The 17,562-nt window shown below is 32.1% G+C and overlaps 1 protein-coding gene across 1 annotated transcript; it reads left to right on the forward strand.

Annotated features, from left to right (window-relative positions):
* The first annotated feature begins 1,470 nt into the window (after positions 1 to 1,470).
* Positions 1,471 to 8,192, forward strand: LOC133185838 (putative ferric-chelate reductase 1 homolog). Its single transcript, XM_061321125.1, has 12 exons — positions 1,471 to 1,799; positions 2,985 to 3,182; positions 3,961 to 4,056; positions 4,782 to 4,929; positions 5,428 to 5,547; positions 5,958 to 6,073; positions 6,240 to 6,326; positions 6,574 to 6,654; positions 6,894 to 6,993; positions 7,156 to 7,302; positions 7,492 to 7,565; positions 7,798 to 8,192. The coding sequence occupies exons 1-12, from the start codon at positions 1,752 to 1,754 to the stop codon at positions 7,891 to 7,893; spliced, it is 1,311 nt and encodes a 436-aa protein (XP_061177109.1). The 5' UTR covers positions 1,471 to 1,751; the 3' UTR covers positions 7,894 to 8,192.
* The last annotated feature ends 9,370 nt before the right edge of the window (positions 8,193 to 17,562 follow it).

The raw sequence follows: 17,562 nt of genomic DNA on the forward strand, positions 1-17,562 counted from the left end.
AATAAATATGTAACACGGGACATCCCTTCTCATAGCTTCATTACAATTCAGATCATTAAGGCCTAGCTACACGCTTACATCATATCAGTAACAGACTTCCTAATTTTTTTAAATATGGAACAAAAACAGAAAAATGCATGAATTAAGAAAAAATTAAAAAAAGATTAAGGTTGCTTCGTAACCTCAACTTCACTAAGAATTAGCTCAATTCATTTAATTTAAAACCTTTTAAGCAATATATATATAGCGACGTCTGGCTCAGCATCTTTCTAGATACGAATTTCTTTTATAGAGAGCTGATTGATTGAATATCAAACATTGCATTATTATAAATGTTTAAACATTTTGTATTGGTTTGGGAGTTAGCAGGATAGGATAGCGTAGGAGAATTTAATCAATGGAGTTCCTGAAACAATGGCTTATCAATTTGTACAGTTTCATTCCCTTAATATTAATTTATGTTGAGCCAACAATGAATATTTGCCATTTCTTGCTCACTACACTGCAAATTCTTGTTTACTAAGATTTTTATGACGAATTTCCCGTGTAATGTTGTTGTAATGCCTGACAATGACGAGATAGAATAAACGTAAGAATGTTTAGTTAATAGTACCAGACGTATCTAGGTATTAACGTGAGTTTGTTGTAGTTGATTGTAGTGACTAAGTTCTATATTTACTTTTACCTTGGTGAATTAACTATGCTAATCGCTCTTTGGTTTCATCGTGACACAAAAAATAAATTACAGTACACGAACTGAAGATATGCAATTTTCCCTCAAACCGCACTTGAGTCACAATAATGTTTTAATGTACAAACTAAGTAATGTTATTCAGGTTTTTGAAAAAGGGGTGAGTAAGAGTGTCTGAAAGGAAAACTCCCTCCTCAGAGCCAGAATTCTTTTATAACTATAGAATTCATAATAAATGGATTTTGCATTTTGGTAGGTTCTGATACATTTTCACATGTCAAAAAATAAAGCAACATTACTTTAAAAAAAGATAAAATAATGAATTTATTTTGTTTCAAACATTTTTTTTCAAATTTTAAAGAGAGGGGTGCAATCGCACCAACCGCACCCCTTTCCCGTTCCGACGGCCTTGTTATTGATAATTCTGTTGGCACAAAATCCCTTAAGCTTACATCCAAAGAACAAACAACATGGAATAACTATCACCATTAGAAATATCATTTGACCATCTATCTTTACCCGCATTGCTGGAGAACAAAATATGAATTATCATTTAATCTTCGGAAAAACTTCGTTCAATTGGCGAATACCCGCTGTACATGCACTTATCGGGCACAAACCGCGAAAAGTAAACATTAAAAAAAAATCAATATCATGAAACCAACGACCTCTTACCCGTATGTACTCCATTATTTAGCAAGGGGACGTAATCAGTTGTTTTGAATTCCAAATTACCTGTCAGATACAGTGGGTTTTACCTGTTCCTCGTGGAGAGGTTCACCTGAGGATAGTGTAATTTTTGTCCTTTATCCGGGGCACTTGACGAACGAGGTGACATTGTCTAAATCGACCTCGTTTGATTACGTATCTGGATGTTTACTTTGTGAATCATATAAGTTTTAATTTAAAAAGTTTTTCAAGTACTAATATGTGAAAATATAAGTTATGTTGAAATTGTCATCGGAAGGAATCATATAAAAGTTCAGTTCCACTAAAAGCTTTACAATGGAGTGACCTCTGCGTACCTGGTTTAATATCACCAGGTTTGACTGCTGGAATAATGTTCAAGACAGTTATTTTGATATCCATCGCTATAAATCACATTGAGGTAAGTAAGCTTTAATCTAAACCTAACCATTATCCCTGAACTGGATTAGAGAAAGCTGTATCTCATAATATTTCAAATCCTATCAGCTGCATACCCTGTCAGGAGCACTGTATAAATCCTAGATATTGTTACTTTTTTGAGCCAAGAGAAGTTATTGTGACTGTATTCATTATGTTATCCTGTCTGCTTAAAGTAGTCTCTTGGAATCTTTACCCTAAAAAATATACTACAGTATACTATAGTTTACAATAGTATCAGAGTATTTTACTACAGTGAAATATGGAGGTAACGGACAGTATTCAAGCTCAAAGTCCATTGAAACAATACAAATTGGGAACAGAGCAAAAGCGGACCTCCAAAAACATCAGAGGTGGGATCAGGTGCCATGGAGGAGTGAGCATCCTCTGCCGACCGGTCACACCCGCCATGTGCTCCTTGTCATGATCGGGAAATAACGGAAAAATCCGTCGACAATTCAGTGTGTAAATAATGGTCAAACAATTAGTATGAAAAAGTCATTCAACATATGACTATTGATGGGTTGTATTTGTATATGTGTTTGCTTTTGTTTATAACCAGTATCGTATCTGTAAGTTGAGTGTCACAAGGACAAACATGTGCATGTTTTCTTTTGATCATTGTAAGCTGTGAATATTTTGAAATATATATAAGCTTACGGAAACAAAGGCTTGTTTCATTTTTTTTTCTACTCTAATAAGACAATTAATCAAAGGTTTACAATACATCATTTGTTTTGAAAGTACAAAAGACATAGTCATGTTACTTAACAATATTAGCACAGTTCTCGAGTTTTGTCAAACTGTAATGCTAATTCAATTTGATTCATTTCTGCTGTTTGTTTAACAAATATTTAAATGAGTTTTATTGCAAAGGATAAATTCTTATAAAATGAATGTTACCTAATTTTCATTTGACATGTCAAGAACAAATGCTTTTTTGGCTCAATGAAGGTAGTTGTCTTAAATAATTGACGGTAATTTGATGCTGTCAGCGTGAAAAAAAAATTTAAAAAGAGTTTATTTCTTCAAAAAGGAAGAAAACTAGACAGAAGCATCAAATAAAAGAACACGGCTCGTCTTGTCTTTGTAATGTTGGGAACATATGAAGTAAAGTAAGAATATCATTTTAAATTAAATTTGTCAAGATTTCTCTTTCTTTTTGTAGATTATAAATGGGTTTTCTCCAGATATTGCATGTGGTGTATCCAAAGGCTGTTTCAAGTCGTATGAGTGTTCATCCGGGGATTGCACCTACCTGGTCACATGGTACAAGAACGGGGATCAGATTACATTTGAATACACCTCTACCATCACAGGATCTAGTAAATACCTGTGTTTAGGATTCTCTGATGATGACGACATGGTAACTATTCGCAGTACATGTTCGTTGTATCTAACCCTTTGTATACCGATATTAAACATATATTTATGAGTTTTCCAGGCTCTTTGTCTAATGCATTAATTGAGGTTTTTTAACTTGAGAATTTCGAGTGGCTTGTAAAAACATTTGATTATAGATTACATATGACACAATCCAAGGTTGAATATTTCTTTCTCGATTATTTTTTTTTATTTTTGTTTTTTTAAAACAAACTCCCAATATGTTGCAGATATGTAGCAATTGATTTAAAAAAAAAGATAAATGTGAGTTTGATAGAAAATACAGAGGTGAAATAAAGATAAAATGTGTAGAAAGTTGATAAAAAGTTTATTTGCAGATTTGTAATTTGCAATTTGTAATTGGGAAAGTACTTTTCTCAAAAATAAGGCTTAAAGGATATGCACAAGGGTTTTATAATCAACAAAAATAAAACTGGATTGATATAAGGGTATTAATGCCTCTGGCCATTCATGTAAAACAAGTACCGACCAAAAAGCATGAGATAATGTTAAATCAATCAATGGCACACTGAACTTAAAATCAACAGACATTTATCAACCTAGAAAAACAAAAGCCTGATAAGAATCCAATTTTCACATTGTTTGTAATTGTGTTCTAATGTATAATGCATCTGTTTGCTTGATTTGCATCTAACATACTCGTAAGTATAATAAACAATGGAGATGATGAAGTCTCTGCGTCGGTATAGAAATTGTAGAAATAGATCGAATGGTTTAATAATTTTTAGAACATGTTTTAGGGTGACGACAGCACAATAGCCTGTAAATACGTCTCCGGTAGAGTATCAGTAGAGGGAGGATACAATGTGGAAGAAACGTACACTAGATTGTCTAATGTAAGTATTCTGGGAGTTACATGTAAGACGAGACTAGATTGTCTAATGTAAGTATTCTGGGAGTTACATGTAAGACGAGACTAGATTGTCTAATGTAAGTATTCTGGGAGTTACATGTAAGACGAGACTAAATTGTCTAATGTAAGTATTCTAGGAGTTATACATGTAAGACGACACTAGATTGTCTAACGTAAGTATTCTGGGAGTTACATGTAAGACGACACTAGATTGTCTAATGTAAGTATTCTGGGAGTTACATGTAAGACGACTTTGTAACATAGAAAGCCAGAAGCCCCCATTGTACAAATATAACCATTGAAACACAGTTGTAATTGAGAGTATATTAAGACATAATTGGTATATTGAGCATCTCCTCCTACACAAAGTTTTCCTTGAATTTTTATATTCAACACCCCCCCCCCCCCCCAGATTTGAAACAGTGCATTTATATCTCAAAGTAAGGAACAATTTTAACTATACGTAAATAAATTACTTGACAGTGGGTAAAGATATTGTACATTACATAACAAGTTTTGCAAATTATTTCCGTTTTGATAAATTTTATCGGTATTATCTAACATTCAAACACAAAAAAATCAATATCATTTTGCAAATTTAGAATACAAACAAATATATTCAAGCGTTACATTGCTAAATTGATGTTTTGATTTCATTATACAAAACTAATTTACTCTGCTTTTGATATACACCATTTTATTTTTCAGCCGCTGGAGAAAATTTCTAATGTTGTAACTTCTGCTACAGGATCCATATTTGAGTGTACATTTGACAGGCAAATCAATTCAACAAATCCAAAAATCTTCGATCTTAATACAAAATGGTACCTTCTTATTGCAGAAGGATTCATAACAGGTAAAATTCTTATAAATAGAAGTCCCTTAATCATGGTAATGTAATCAATCCTATCGGAATATGTAATTAGCCCAGAGGCACTCGAGATTGAGAGAATTGAGACCATTCAAGTTTAATTTATACTCTCAGACCTTTTAATGGTACACGAGGTTCTTTGTTCAATATGTACAGAGACAATATACAAAGAACACAAGAAAATGGGGGAAATACATTCAAGTCAAACAATTAAATATGGAGGGCAGACATGTTTATATATACCAGATATGTAACTGCTCAATTTACTTAATACTTTTGAGTCAGCAGTTGACAATAATTTTGAAAATTTGTAAAGTTATCAAAAGTTTATTGTTCCATTGCCTTTAATAACATTTGCTTTGTTGAAATAAGAACCTATCTTAAGTAATGATTAGAAATCCACACTTCTTTAGCCTCATCATTCTTTCTCCTGTACATAAGTACATAAGTTTTTCCAACAAATGTGTGATCCCCATATTTCAGATGGAGTTCTTCAGGAACATTATGCTCACAAACCTCCCAGAACAAAGCATGCTGTCGATTTATTTGGATTTGAAGTCATCACTGGGAAGAAACTGAAAGAGACAACAGCAAAATTACATGGTATCTAGATCTGTCTTTTCACTTCTTTTAAGAACAGTAAAATGACAATGAAAAGCACATGTAAAATATGAAACTTCATGCTACCTTATGCAAACCATCATCCTTATAAAAAACGAATAAATGAAAAAGTACAAAGAAAAATGATACATTTCATTGTTTAGAGTTCTCACAATGTTCTGTATTGTATCATTACTATATAAATATTCGTTTTTATCAAAAATATTCTAGTTGTGGGAATCTACTGTTATATTTCACAACTAGTGCATTTTATTGTCCCAATTACAATATGAATTAACTTACATGTATTGAGAAGACAGTCACAGTAAAAATATATGTATATGATATTTACGATTTAGATATAACTTAGAAACTAGTTTGAAGTGAATGAAAGTTTATTTATTTTGCTACAGGTCTTGTAATGGTTTTAGCTTGGATGATCTTCTCGAGTGTAGGCTTGGTTATTGCCAGATACTTTAAATCAGAATGGAGCGAAAGAGTAATTCTGGGGCAAAAAATCTGGTTTCAGGTACACGTACTACGTACCGTGCACACACACAAAAATATTAGTCAAAAGAAAAGCAGAATTTTATTTTTTGTTACCGAAATATTTGTTCCTAAAAAAGGTTAAATGCAATTTTTTAAATTTCAATATTGTCTTGATGAGACATGAGATTTTCATCATTAATTTCTAGGTTCATCGTGCCTGTATGGTGCTCGTCTTGGTTCTAACAGTGACGTCTTTTATGATTATTATACTGGATGCAGAGAAATATAGAGATGTAAGACAATGGAAACCAGATTTGAATTTCAGTAAAAGAATCTTTGGACACATAGATAAAAAAAAAAACTCTACGCATAGATCTTTGCCTTGCTGTAATTTACCATATCTTTTTTTTTTTTAGCAAAGAAAAATTATAAGTTTTCACTCTGATAAAGCAAATATTTATTAATTATTAATTAAATTTGCTACATGTTGAATATATGATTAATTGATGAATTAGAAATTTGAGGATCTTTTAATTTCAGAATTTAGAAGCATCGGATAAAAATTATTTGAATTCCCATCCTATTCTAGGAATCGTAGTTTTGATTTTGACTTGTATTAACGTAAGTATACGTATATGGAACATTATGGGGAATACTTATCGTTCAATAAATTTTCAAAATAAAACCCCCACAATATTCAGGAAGCACGATATAAAGTTTTGTCGTGTGAACTATTTGACCTTAAAGCTTCTATCTTTATTCCTATTTCATCCAATCACGTCGTTCTTTATCTATCACGTCGTTCTTTATGTATTCCTATTTTAGCCAATCACACCTTTCTTTATCTATTCTTATTTTAGCCAATCATGTCGTTCTTTCGGTGTTCTCCGGACGATGACAGGCGAAAATACTTCAACTGGGCTCATTTTATTGTAGGTGTTTCTGCCCAAATTTTAGCAGGTAATAACTAAATTAAAACGTTTGAGAATTCTGGGTTTCTCATCCTTTCAAAAGTAAAGACATCGCTCAATAAAGTAATTATATATAGATATTTTGAATTATAAGACTACTTGGAAATCTTTGCATTGAAATTAATTTTATCAAATGTTGTGTTCATTTCAGTGATTAACATAATTTTTGGTCTGCAATTGACAAAAGCTGGAGTAAAAATCGGAGCAACGTACGTAATGTACGTATATATTGCAGTATTTGTTCTGTTCGAAGTTATGTTTGAAATTCTGAAGATGAGTGAACGCACTCAAACTACAGGTAATTTTCTCTCTCTCTCTCTCATATTTACATGTATAACCTGTGAAAGAGTTTGGGCCAAATTCAAAAACAAATACTTACTGAAATAAATTTCTTGATATAGAAACCCTTGTATGTAATGCATCTATGTTTAAATAATCATGACTATAATTCTAATAATTGTTTTATTTTCTTAAAAAAAAAAAACAGGTTCAAAAAATACAATAAGCATGACAAATATAGATGACAATAAGAAGTCTGAGAAGCAGAGTGGGAATAGCAAGGTATGTTAATATGATTACGAGTCTTAAACGATGGAAAATTCTATGACATCATAGACATTCAATAAAATTGATTCCTAGAGAGTTCCATCCAGTAGTGACTAAGAGAATATTAAATTAATGCAGCGTTGATGATAAAGGATTCTTTTGACTTTCATTGATAAATCTTCTATTCTGATTTAAAAAAAAAATTAAGATCAAGATTTAACTACCCTTTTTTGTGTCTTTTATTCAGTTTTCTAGGATCAGGATTTTCCTTCTAATCGCTCACTTGGTTTCCATTGGCGTGTTGTCATTGACTGTCATAGTGTATATATTACTGGACATATGAAGGAGATTTATTGATATTTCAAAAGATGCTTAGGAAGAAAGATTAAGGATTGAAAATTGGGGAACAGATTATAGGAGTATTAACAGTTTTCCAAGGGTACAAATTTTTAATTATAAGGTAGACGCTTCAGTTTCAAAACTACAACTATATATTTATGAAAATTTCATTTAGTATATTATACTCGGAAAGTAGTAATCATCTAATCTAGTACAATATACATTGATCAATTTAAGTTAATCATTTACTACTCAAGTGAGAGTTATAATAAGTTTTGGATAAATTCAGGTACATTTGTATGTTTCTTTCAATTAAATAACAATTTTATGCTATAGTAGAACTGTATCAGGGTATTCCTAATGTATGAAAGAGTGTGATTTTAAATAAAATTTTAGTCAACATTGTCTACAGAAACTGTGGAAGGACGTTTATTCTGACCATAATATCCAGTCATATGCATACTGTAGAATCAGATTTAAGAATATATTGATAATTTGAATTGATAAATTGATTTCACTTTCATGTATGCATTAGTATATCAAGACTCCCACATATGTATCAATTCGGGATCACAAAAACTATATATACAGGATATAAGACTTTCAAAATAATACCAATACTCATAATTCGTTTTTTCGCAACATCGCATTTCAGCGAGAAATTAATTGGGTATTTATTTTTTGAAAATTTTGGTTATTGCTATATTAAATATACAAATAAAAGCGATAATAAAATTTTCTCAAGCAGATGGTCTCGTATAATTAGGCGAAAATAAAGTTCTCGTGAACAAAATGTGAACATGGAACCCTGAAAAACTTAATTTTTTTTTTCTTCTTTCATTGAGAAGCACCAATCAAATAGGGTTTTCCGTAAGTAGACAGAAAATTAAACGGAAAGTTAGCAGTTGACACTTCTTTGTGTGTGTTACACGTTGTTTTTTTTTTACCTTAAGGGTTCATTAGATATGAAAAACAACCAAGACTTTTAATTTCTCCGAAAGACATCGCTGCAGTAGGCCCCATGCAGTGGGTCCCATGGTTACGAATGGAATTAAGATGCCTGTCGTTTTGAGCCAGGAATATTATTAGAATAGAATGCTAATTTGGTATAATTTTGGTCAAAATGGCACCTGTTAATTATGTTAATACATTGTCAAAAGTTTAACCCTGAAAAACACAATAAGATTGCATGAAAAGAAAAACTGATTTATTTACATTATCAATGAATTTAAAACAGACACACACATATATGAAATTTCATAAACATGAACATATCTGTTGCAAAGTCAGAAAAAGATGAACATAAAAATGAATAAAGGATAAGATCAATTTTGTTTCAATGGGTATTAAAGGTAGTGTAAAAAAAAATCATGAAAGATCAAACATCAAAGAAAACTACATATATTATACACCTGGATAACAAAACATGTAAACTATTTTCAAGAATACATACATGATACGAAACTTCAGATCAGAAAAACCATCAATAGATTGACAATGCTGACAAGGCACTTTCTACAGATGGTGTTTGGGTGTAAATTAAAAGCAAGCGTTTTTTGGTGCCTGCAGTGACTTTTACTTCTGTATGGGAATGCTAAAAAATCGTCAGAATTAACAACTGGTCGAATGCTAATAAATCAGATCAATTTGCCAGAAATCTTAGGGAATCGGGGATTAACCAACTTAATAGCTAGCGTAGGCAAGCCGTGTCATATATTTTACTTAAGTAAGTTTTAGGTTGTAAATTAAATTATAGAACCAAAGCAGGAGTTCCCCAGGGTTCTGTTCTTGGACCTTTACTTTTTCTCGTTTATATAAATGATCTGCCGTGTGGACTCTTGGGTCTCTCTAGACTATTTGCAGATGACACATCTGTGTCAAACACCTTTAAAAACTTGCAGGACTTAGAAAGATTTACTAATTATGATTTAGAAAAAATTAACGAATGGTCAAAAAACTGGCTTGTAAAATTTAATCCTGATAAGACTAAAATATTAATATTTGGTTGTAAAGAAGATGAAGTATCCAATTTACGGTTTAAGTTTGACAATCAAGAAATAGTCCCATCTTCTACTCACTGTCATCTTGGACTTACGTTTTCAAATTCTGGCAAATGGACAAATCACATCGATAACATTATTAAAAAGACTTCAAAAGAAATTGCTGTTCTTCGTAAATTAAAATTATCATTGAATCGTGATTTTTTAACTAAGATGTATATCACATTTATTAGGCCACTATTTAAATATGCATCAGAAGTATGGGATAACATTTCCGCAGCTGACTGTGATAGGCTGGAGAAATTACAATTAGAAGCTGCGCGTATTGTCACTGGTCTCCCTATTTATGCTCCTCGTAAGTCTCTATATTTCGAAACAGGATGGGAAACACTTGCTTATAGACGGGAAAAGAGAAAATTATGTTTAATGTATAAAATAAAATATGGCCTCGCGCCAGACTATTTATTAGATCTATTACCTCCTGATGTCTCACAAACTACCCATTATGATTTACGTAATCGCAATAATATTTCTATTCCCCAGTGTAAAACAAACTTATTAAAAAATTCATTCATTCCATCTACAATATCAGTATGGAATGCTTTGCCTACAGAGATTAGAAACCTTGATACTGTAAATGCTTTCAAAAAAAGACTCTTTAAAGGTGAATCTCCCCCAAAGTATTTTTCTTATGGTGATAAAAAACAAACTCAATTTTAACAAGAATGAGACACAATGTAAGCATCCTTAAGTCAGATTTATTTAAGGTTAGACATTCAGATAACACTCAGTGTTCTTGTGGATATATTAATGAAAGCACTGAACACTTCTTCCTGTACTGTAAAAATTATGCTGAAATTAGAACAGAATTATTTCACACCGTACAAAATAACAAAGGAGCAATAGACCTTGACATAATTCTATTTGGGGACCCAAATTTGGGTCAACAAAATAATATCAACATTGTTAAAGCCGTGCATAAATATATTAAAAAATCGAAAAGATTTTCATGAATAACCAGCGTAACCATTCTGTATCTTTTACAACCCCTCCTTCTTTCTTCGATTCTCTCCTTGCACTCCCATTCCCTTCCTTTCTTATTTCTCTGCACCCTTTTCTTTCTTCTTTTTTTATATTGTATATTTGTTGCTTGTACATCACGTGTATATAATTTTGTTATTTTGTTTGTGTTGGAGAGGACAATCTAAGTTGGTATAACTTGTGTCCAATCCCATTGATTGTGTTCAATAAAATATGTTTAAATCAAATAGAATTTATCTTATTAAAAGTTTATTTTTCTCCCCTTTCCCCCTTCCCTACATATACATCTTTTTCACGGAATGTGAAAAGCATAGTATGTATTATAGAATGAAAGATTTTTTTAAGTTGAATTGTCTAGAACAATTTCTCTCTTTTTCATCTGAATTACTAGAATACTGGAATTCTGAATAATAAATTAATGGATATAATTGTTTTCCCTAGGCAACTCATTTTGCCCTAGATGAGTAAATATAGAAACTTTATTGTTCAAAAATTAATTTATTTAGTAACAGCGTTCCCTATTTTTTTTTAAATCGATAAGAATTGATAGGAAATACAATTTTTCCTCCCATTTCTTTAATGATAGTTATATCTCATTCCACATATCTATATCTATATGTATTATTTTTTATTTCCTGGTGTGCCTGAGTGCTCATGTCACTGTTAGAAATATAATTAGGGAAATCGTCGAATAAAACCAACGTATGACATCGTTTCGATTTATAAAGCCAAAGATCATTCAAAATGTTTAGAAATAGTCACTTAAATTAAAAAGAGGCACATGTACCAAAGTTTTCAGGCTTTCAATTTTCAATGCCAAATGTAGTACAGACATCTAAATCAATTGACTGGATTGACTGATTGTATGTTGTTTTACGTCCCGTTCGAGAATTTTTCACTCGTATAGAGACGTCACCATATACCGGTGAGGGCTTCAAATTTAGACCTTTACTCGGCATTTAGGGCCATTGAGCAGTGAGGGTTCTTTATCGTGCCAACGCCTACCGTGACACAGGGCTTCGGTTTTTAAGGTCTCATCAGAAGGACCTGTTACTAATTTTTATCGACTTAGGTCAGTCGTGGCCGTGATTCAAACACACGACCTTCCGATTACGGAGGGAGTGCTCTACTGACTGAGCTACTGTGACAGTTATCAAGCATGGAAGAAGAGAAGATACAAATACATTGCCATAGATAACTGCACCTCAACCAACAACCTCATCCAAAAGAGGGATGTATATGCTCTAACCTTGTTTCTTTGCCTTCAACATTTACAGGAACTATAACATTTCTTGATTCCAAGCCTCTTTCTTTACTCCTCACTAAAATATTTACGGTAATGAAGGAGTAACTTCCGAAGTACAGTACGACAGTATATTCGAGAAGTGGTGTAAATCAGATGTGGATACTTAAAAACTCTAAAGAATTTTTGGAAAATTTGAAATCACAAAATTTTACTAAAATCAATAGCATCAAAACGTACGACTTTTCAACACTTTATACAACCATTCCCCACTATAAAGTCCAAGCTTTTTGACATCATAGACAGCTGCGTTTTCAATAAAAATGGAACACGTTAATATACTTACTTTGTCATTTGTCATTTAAAAAATTATTTTGTTTAAAAGCACTTTGATTGTACACACAAGTAGTCTAGCTAAAATTAAAAAGATGCTTGAGTTTATGTAGTTTTTGGAAATTAGGTCTTCCAACAATGTATTGGAATTCCCATGGGTATCCATTGCGCCCCCTTATTAGCAGACCTATTCTTGTATTCATATGTTGCAGAATTTATTCAAAAACTTCTACATGAGAAGAAGAAAACACTTGCTGTGACTCGACATTTCGATGATGTATCGAAGACTTATCATCAATTAACAATAATTACTTTCATTAATATGTCGACTCGATATATCCCAGTGAGCTTGAAATAAAAGATACCACAGATTCTGACATATCTGTTTCATATTTAGATATTTTACTAAAAAAAAGACGTCAATGGTAACCTAACAACTAAACTTTATGATAAACGTGATGACTTCAACTTTTCAATCGTCAACTTCCCTTACTTATGTAGCAGTATACCCTTTACACCTGCATATGGGGTTTATATCTCCCAGTTGATTCGATACTCAGGAGCATGCTCTCCGTAAGAACAATTTCTAAAAAAAGGCAAGCTATTCAGAAACAAGTTAATGAAGTTAATTAACGTTTGGAGTCATCTTTTCGCCCAGGTTTTACGGGTCGACTTTCATCGAGTCAAATGATGACCGACGTTTTTCTTACTTATTGTTAGGCCATTATTTATACACAGAACTGTCTAAGGATTTTTCCATTTTTTTTCGGTCATGACAAGGAGCACACGGCAGTTGTGACCGGTCGGCAGAGGATGCTCACTCCTCTATGGCACTTGATCCCACCTCTAAATTTTGAGGTCCATGTTTGCTCTGCTCCAAATTTGTATCGTTTTATTGGACTTTCGAGATTGAAAATTTCATATTTCATTGATCAATTTTCTTGTCAAACCATGGGATTATCTATTTCTTTATTTATACGTTCATACATGAAGCTTTTGTTAACGAATGGAAAATGAAAGGAGTTTGTTCGAAATAAAGTATCAGTTTGATATTTAAGTGATTGATTTCAAATATATATGCATTTACCCAAAAGATAACTATATATTTCACAAATCTCTTATACATTCCTTTAAAGTAGCGTAAAGAATTTGTTTTTTCAAGATTTACTGTTTGATCAAAAAGTAAATATAAGAATCGAAAAAATCTTAAATAAAATTAAAGTAACCCATTTTCGCTCATTAAAATGTTGCAAATTACGTAAATACGATAGAAGTATACTTTCAGGTCTACGGGAAAAATGTATCGAGTCGACTCTTATTTATTTTGAAAAGACAATGTGGAGCAGGAATCGATTCAGGAAATACAGCTCTTATCCAGTAGAAAAGATGTCATAAGTTTGTCAAGTATTCATCATCTGAGAGGCAAGAAATATAGTATTCTGGCTTCGATATATAGGAACATTCATCCATTGCAAATTTTATTTTTTTTGTTGTCGAAAAATCTATTATTTCTTGAAATCAAGACATCTGTGCAAAGTAAGCAAGTCAATGTTTTTGGATACATTTTATTCATTTCTAATTGTGATGACACTGTAAATAGGTTCAGAAATTTGCTGACCATTTTCTAAATCTCCTTTGTTAATCTTTTTACGAACGATAATGACACATTCAACAATGACAGCACAAATGGAAATTACACCACATAAACATAGCATTATTGTATATGGTACATTATCATCCTTATCAGGACTTGTTTGATTGTTTGACAGAGTTGCATTTATGATGTTAGTTTTTCTCAAGAACATTTCTGTCGACAAATTGTAGAACATCGTATTTGTGATCTGTTGCGTGATATAACTTGGATATCGTTTGATTGTTGTTCTTTCTGAAGTGTTCTTCGTGGCTGTTTCTTTAAAAAGCATAAAAAATCAAATTGTTCAAATTGTGAGCATCATTTTCTATAGAAACACGGAAATATCTCATTACTGGACAGATTTAACTACATATTACCGGCCAATGTTAAACATTCCCCAGGTTTTCTTATTTTACAAGAGACACTGTTGCATGTACATTTTCCTGTTGGACATCTATATCCGTATTCCGGGATATTGCACGATAAGGTGCAATTTTCTCCAAAATATCCCCATGGACACGCTGAAAATGAAAATTAAAAAGTCGTCAATTTACATTAACTTTTAAAGTAATGAAAATTTAGTATTTTTAAGATTGTTTGAACACTCCGTCTTACGCATGCATTTGCCCTCTGTTGAATTGAATATCTCTCCGACACAACAAGGCTCGTAGCTGTAAATCCTGAAATTATTCCAATATATATATATATATATATATATATATATATATATATATATATATATATATATATATATATATATATATATATATATATATATACGAGGTGTTATCAAAAAGTTCCTGGAGTAGCGCCATAAAGTTAAAACCGCTTTAGGTACATCAATGAATTTTAACTCGTTTAGTTAGCATCATCTTTTCTATCCATAGAGTAAACCACAAATTATTAGTTTTATTTTTTGATAAATTGTTAATGTTTTTGTAAGCAATGGTATGTTCAGGCGGCGCAACCTCGAACATTGCGTTTTTTTCTACCTGAATGTCACTCAGAAAAAAACTCTTTTAAATAAATGTTAGTCATCCAAAAATCCCGTTAATTCAGGCATGTAGTATGACACAATTGTTCCGTAAAATTTGCAATTTTTTACTCATTCTGTAAGTTTTTAAATTTCATCGTGAATTTTATATGGAGTGTCCAAACAATTAAGGGCTTGAGAATGACGTCAAAGAGGGGGAGGGGTTTCTTTTTCCAACATTCTATAAAGTTTCGCCGCTGGAAAACTGGTATAGACCTAGGAAATGTTTAAACGAACTGCAGGGAAATAAAATCCATCCAGAGTACTTGTTTTTAAATTGCGAAAAAGATTCAGAGAGATGTGAGATGCACAGTTAATGTCGATTTGTAGTCGGGGTGCCAAAAGTCAGTCACGTCGAAAAGTGACGTTGCTCATGTGTGGTACGTATTGAATTCCAACAAGCAAAATACGCTGACATAATCAGGTGGGGGTCTTTCCATATGTATAGATCCATTCACAATATTATATGCATTTAAAGCCGCTGTTCATGACAATGTAAAGCCCTATAAACAAGACCGGTTTAAGTCCTTACTTAAGTCCAGGGAATCTCATCAAGATAAATTGTATGAGGTAGAGGGAGCGGACATTGAGAAACAATGACGTCGTCGGACGTGACGAAACTAAAAGCCGACAGCGCCGGTTGATCATATGATGTCTTTTTTATTTTATAATTATTTGGCAAATTATCAAAGTATCAAGGTAAAATTTTCAACATTTCTTCGTATATTTAAGAAATAAATAACAAGTTTAAAAACTTCTCCGGGAAATGAAGTGGATCGGTCACGTGATCAAATCCTGTGAAGGCCGAATGCCTTCTCAGAAGATTTGATCACGTATCGACCAACTTCATTTCCCAGTGAAATTTTTAAACTTGTTATTTATTACTTATATATACATTTGAGACGGAAAATCGAATATGTTCGAATATAATTATTGCACTAACTGTTCGTCGTAGATTTCGACAAATTACGCAAGGTGTAAATCGGCTTGAAAAGCGGTTACGCTTCAAATTCATCTGACAATGGATTCTGTTTTGAAGGGAATATTCTGTGAAAGGCTATTTGTGATCAATTATAGTGAGCATATAGGTGTCTGGGAGTTTTTGTATTCATTAGAATCCATATTCGATGCAAAAAAAAGCACAAGAAACACGTCCGATGTTTGATAATAAAAAGTTGGAGGAATTTCGGTCGGAAAGGAATGGATGGAGACTCATGTCCGGACCAGTTAACTTGAAATCAAGTATAAAATTTGACCAGAAACATAAAATCTACGATTTCAATAAGGCATATTTATTATGATGTTGACACGGAGACACAGGCGACAGCCTACATTGTTAACAGACAACGATGATGGAGGTGTGCCTTCCGAACTTCCGAAGTGCAGTGTTTGTCAGCTGTTTGTGGCGTGATTGCATTACACTGACATTTTCCAACAGATTTTCAAATTTATTGTGAGTAAAGTTTAATGAAAATTTTTTATTTCATTCAGATGTCTACAAGAAAAATAAGAGTAACGTTGAGACTATGCAGCCCAGACATGAAACTTAGAACACGTAGTTTTCTATTCTCTATGTAAAATCGATCAAGAACTGTATTAATTACTCGTTTACATTGTAAATAAAATGATTATTATTTTACTTGCGTATTTTGTACATTTTTATGCATGAAAAACATGCTATATTAATTGCTAAGTAGAGTAAGTCTTTTTATGTCGTAGATACATGTGTATTACTGCGCTGTGTGATTAGGTCACGTAATGACCTATGACCTTCGAAAAACTTCATACAGGTATGAAGATATTTGCTCTCGGTATGTTTATATAATAGAGAGATACCACAAATGTATATATATATATATATTTATGGATTACTGTTCTGGAAGTCAAATCTTTTGGGGAAGACTAAATTTCGTCTAATTTATTTTATTTTCTTTTATTATTTCAAAAATAAAAATAATCATTTTGATAATGTGACTCGAAATAAGAATCATAACTTAATGTTTTGCTGTCGCAATTGAGTAAGTTCCAAATCATTGTCAGATCAATATGGTTGGCGTGCTATTTTAATCAATAAAAGTTAATGAATTATCTGCTACATCATATTAATTTGTGTGAAACAAGAACCACGCATTTCTTTGCAAGAGGAGACGATTTATATAGAAAATCTTTATTTCAATAGTCCATACAATAAACTCGGAACATTTTGGCAATTAAAAGAAAATCAATCCCCGAAACGTGAGTATGAATGACTCGACATTTGAATTAGACTTTTAAACATTATATGTTCATTAAACTCAAATAGCATATTTGTCACTATATATGAACCAACATCTGTAAGATTATATTATTCGTTCTTTGAGATTTAACTTTGAAGCGGACGCTTTAAATCA

Source organism: Saccostrea echinata, unplaced genomic scaffold (assembly GCF_033153115.1).
Source record: "Saccostrea echinata isolate AGI-Se365-2 ecotype Australia unplaced genomic scaffold, CSIRO_AGI_Sech_v1 ptg000012l, whole genome shotgun sequence".
Classification (NCBI taxonomy): domain Eukaryota; kingdom Metazoa; phylum Mollusca; class Bivalvia; order Ostreida; family Ostreidae; genus Saccostrea; species Saccostrea echinata.

What these genes read in the sequence shown, in the direction of transcription:
- LOC133185838 (XM_061321125.1), top strand. Translation starts at nt 1,752, where the DNA reads ATGTTCAAGACAGTTATTTTGATATCCATCGCTATAAATCACATTGAG. An exon ending in TCTCTGATGATGACGACATG is followed by an intron (nt 3,183 to 3,960) that starts GTAACTATTCGC and finishes AACATGTTTTAG; the next exon opens with GGTGACGACAGCACAATAGC. An exon ending in CGTACACTAGATTGTCTAAT is followed by an intron (nt 4,057 to 4,781) that starts GTAAGTATTCTG and finishes TTTATTTTTCAG; the next exon opens with CCGCTGGAGAAAATTTCTAA.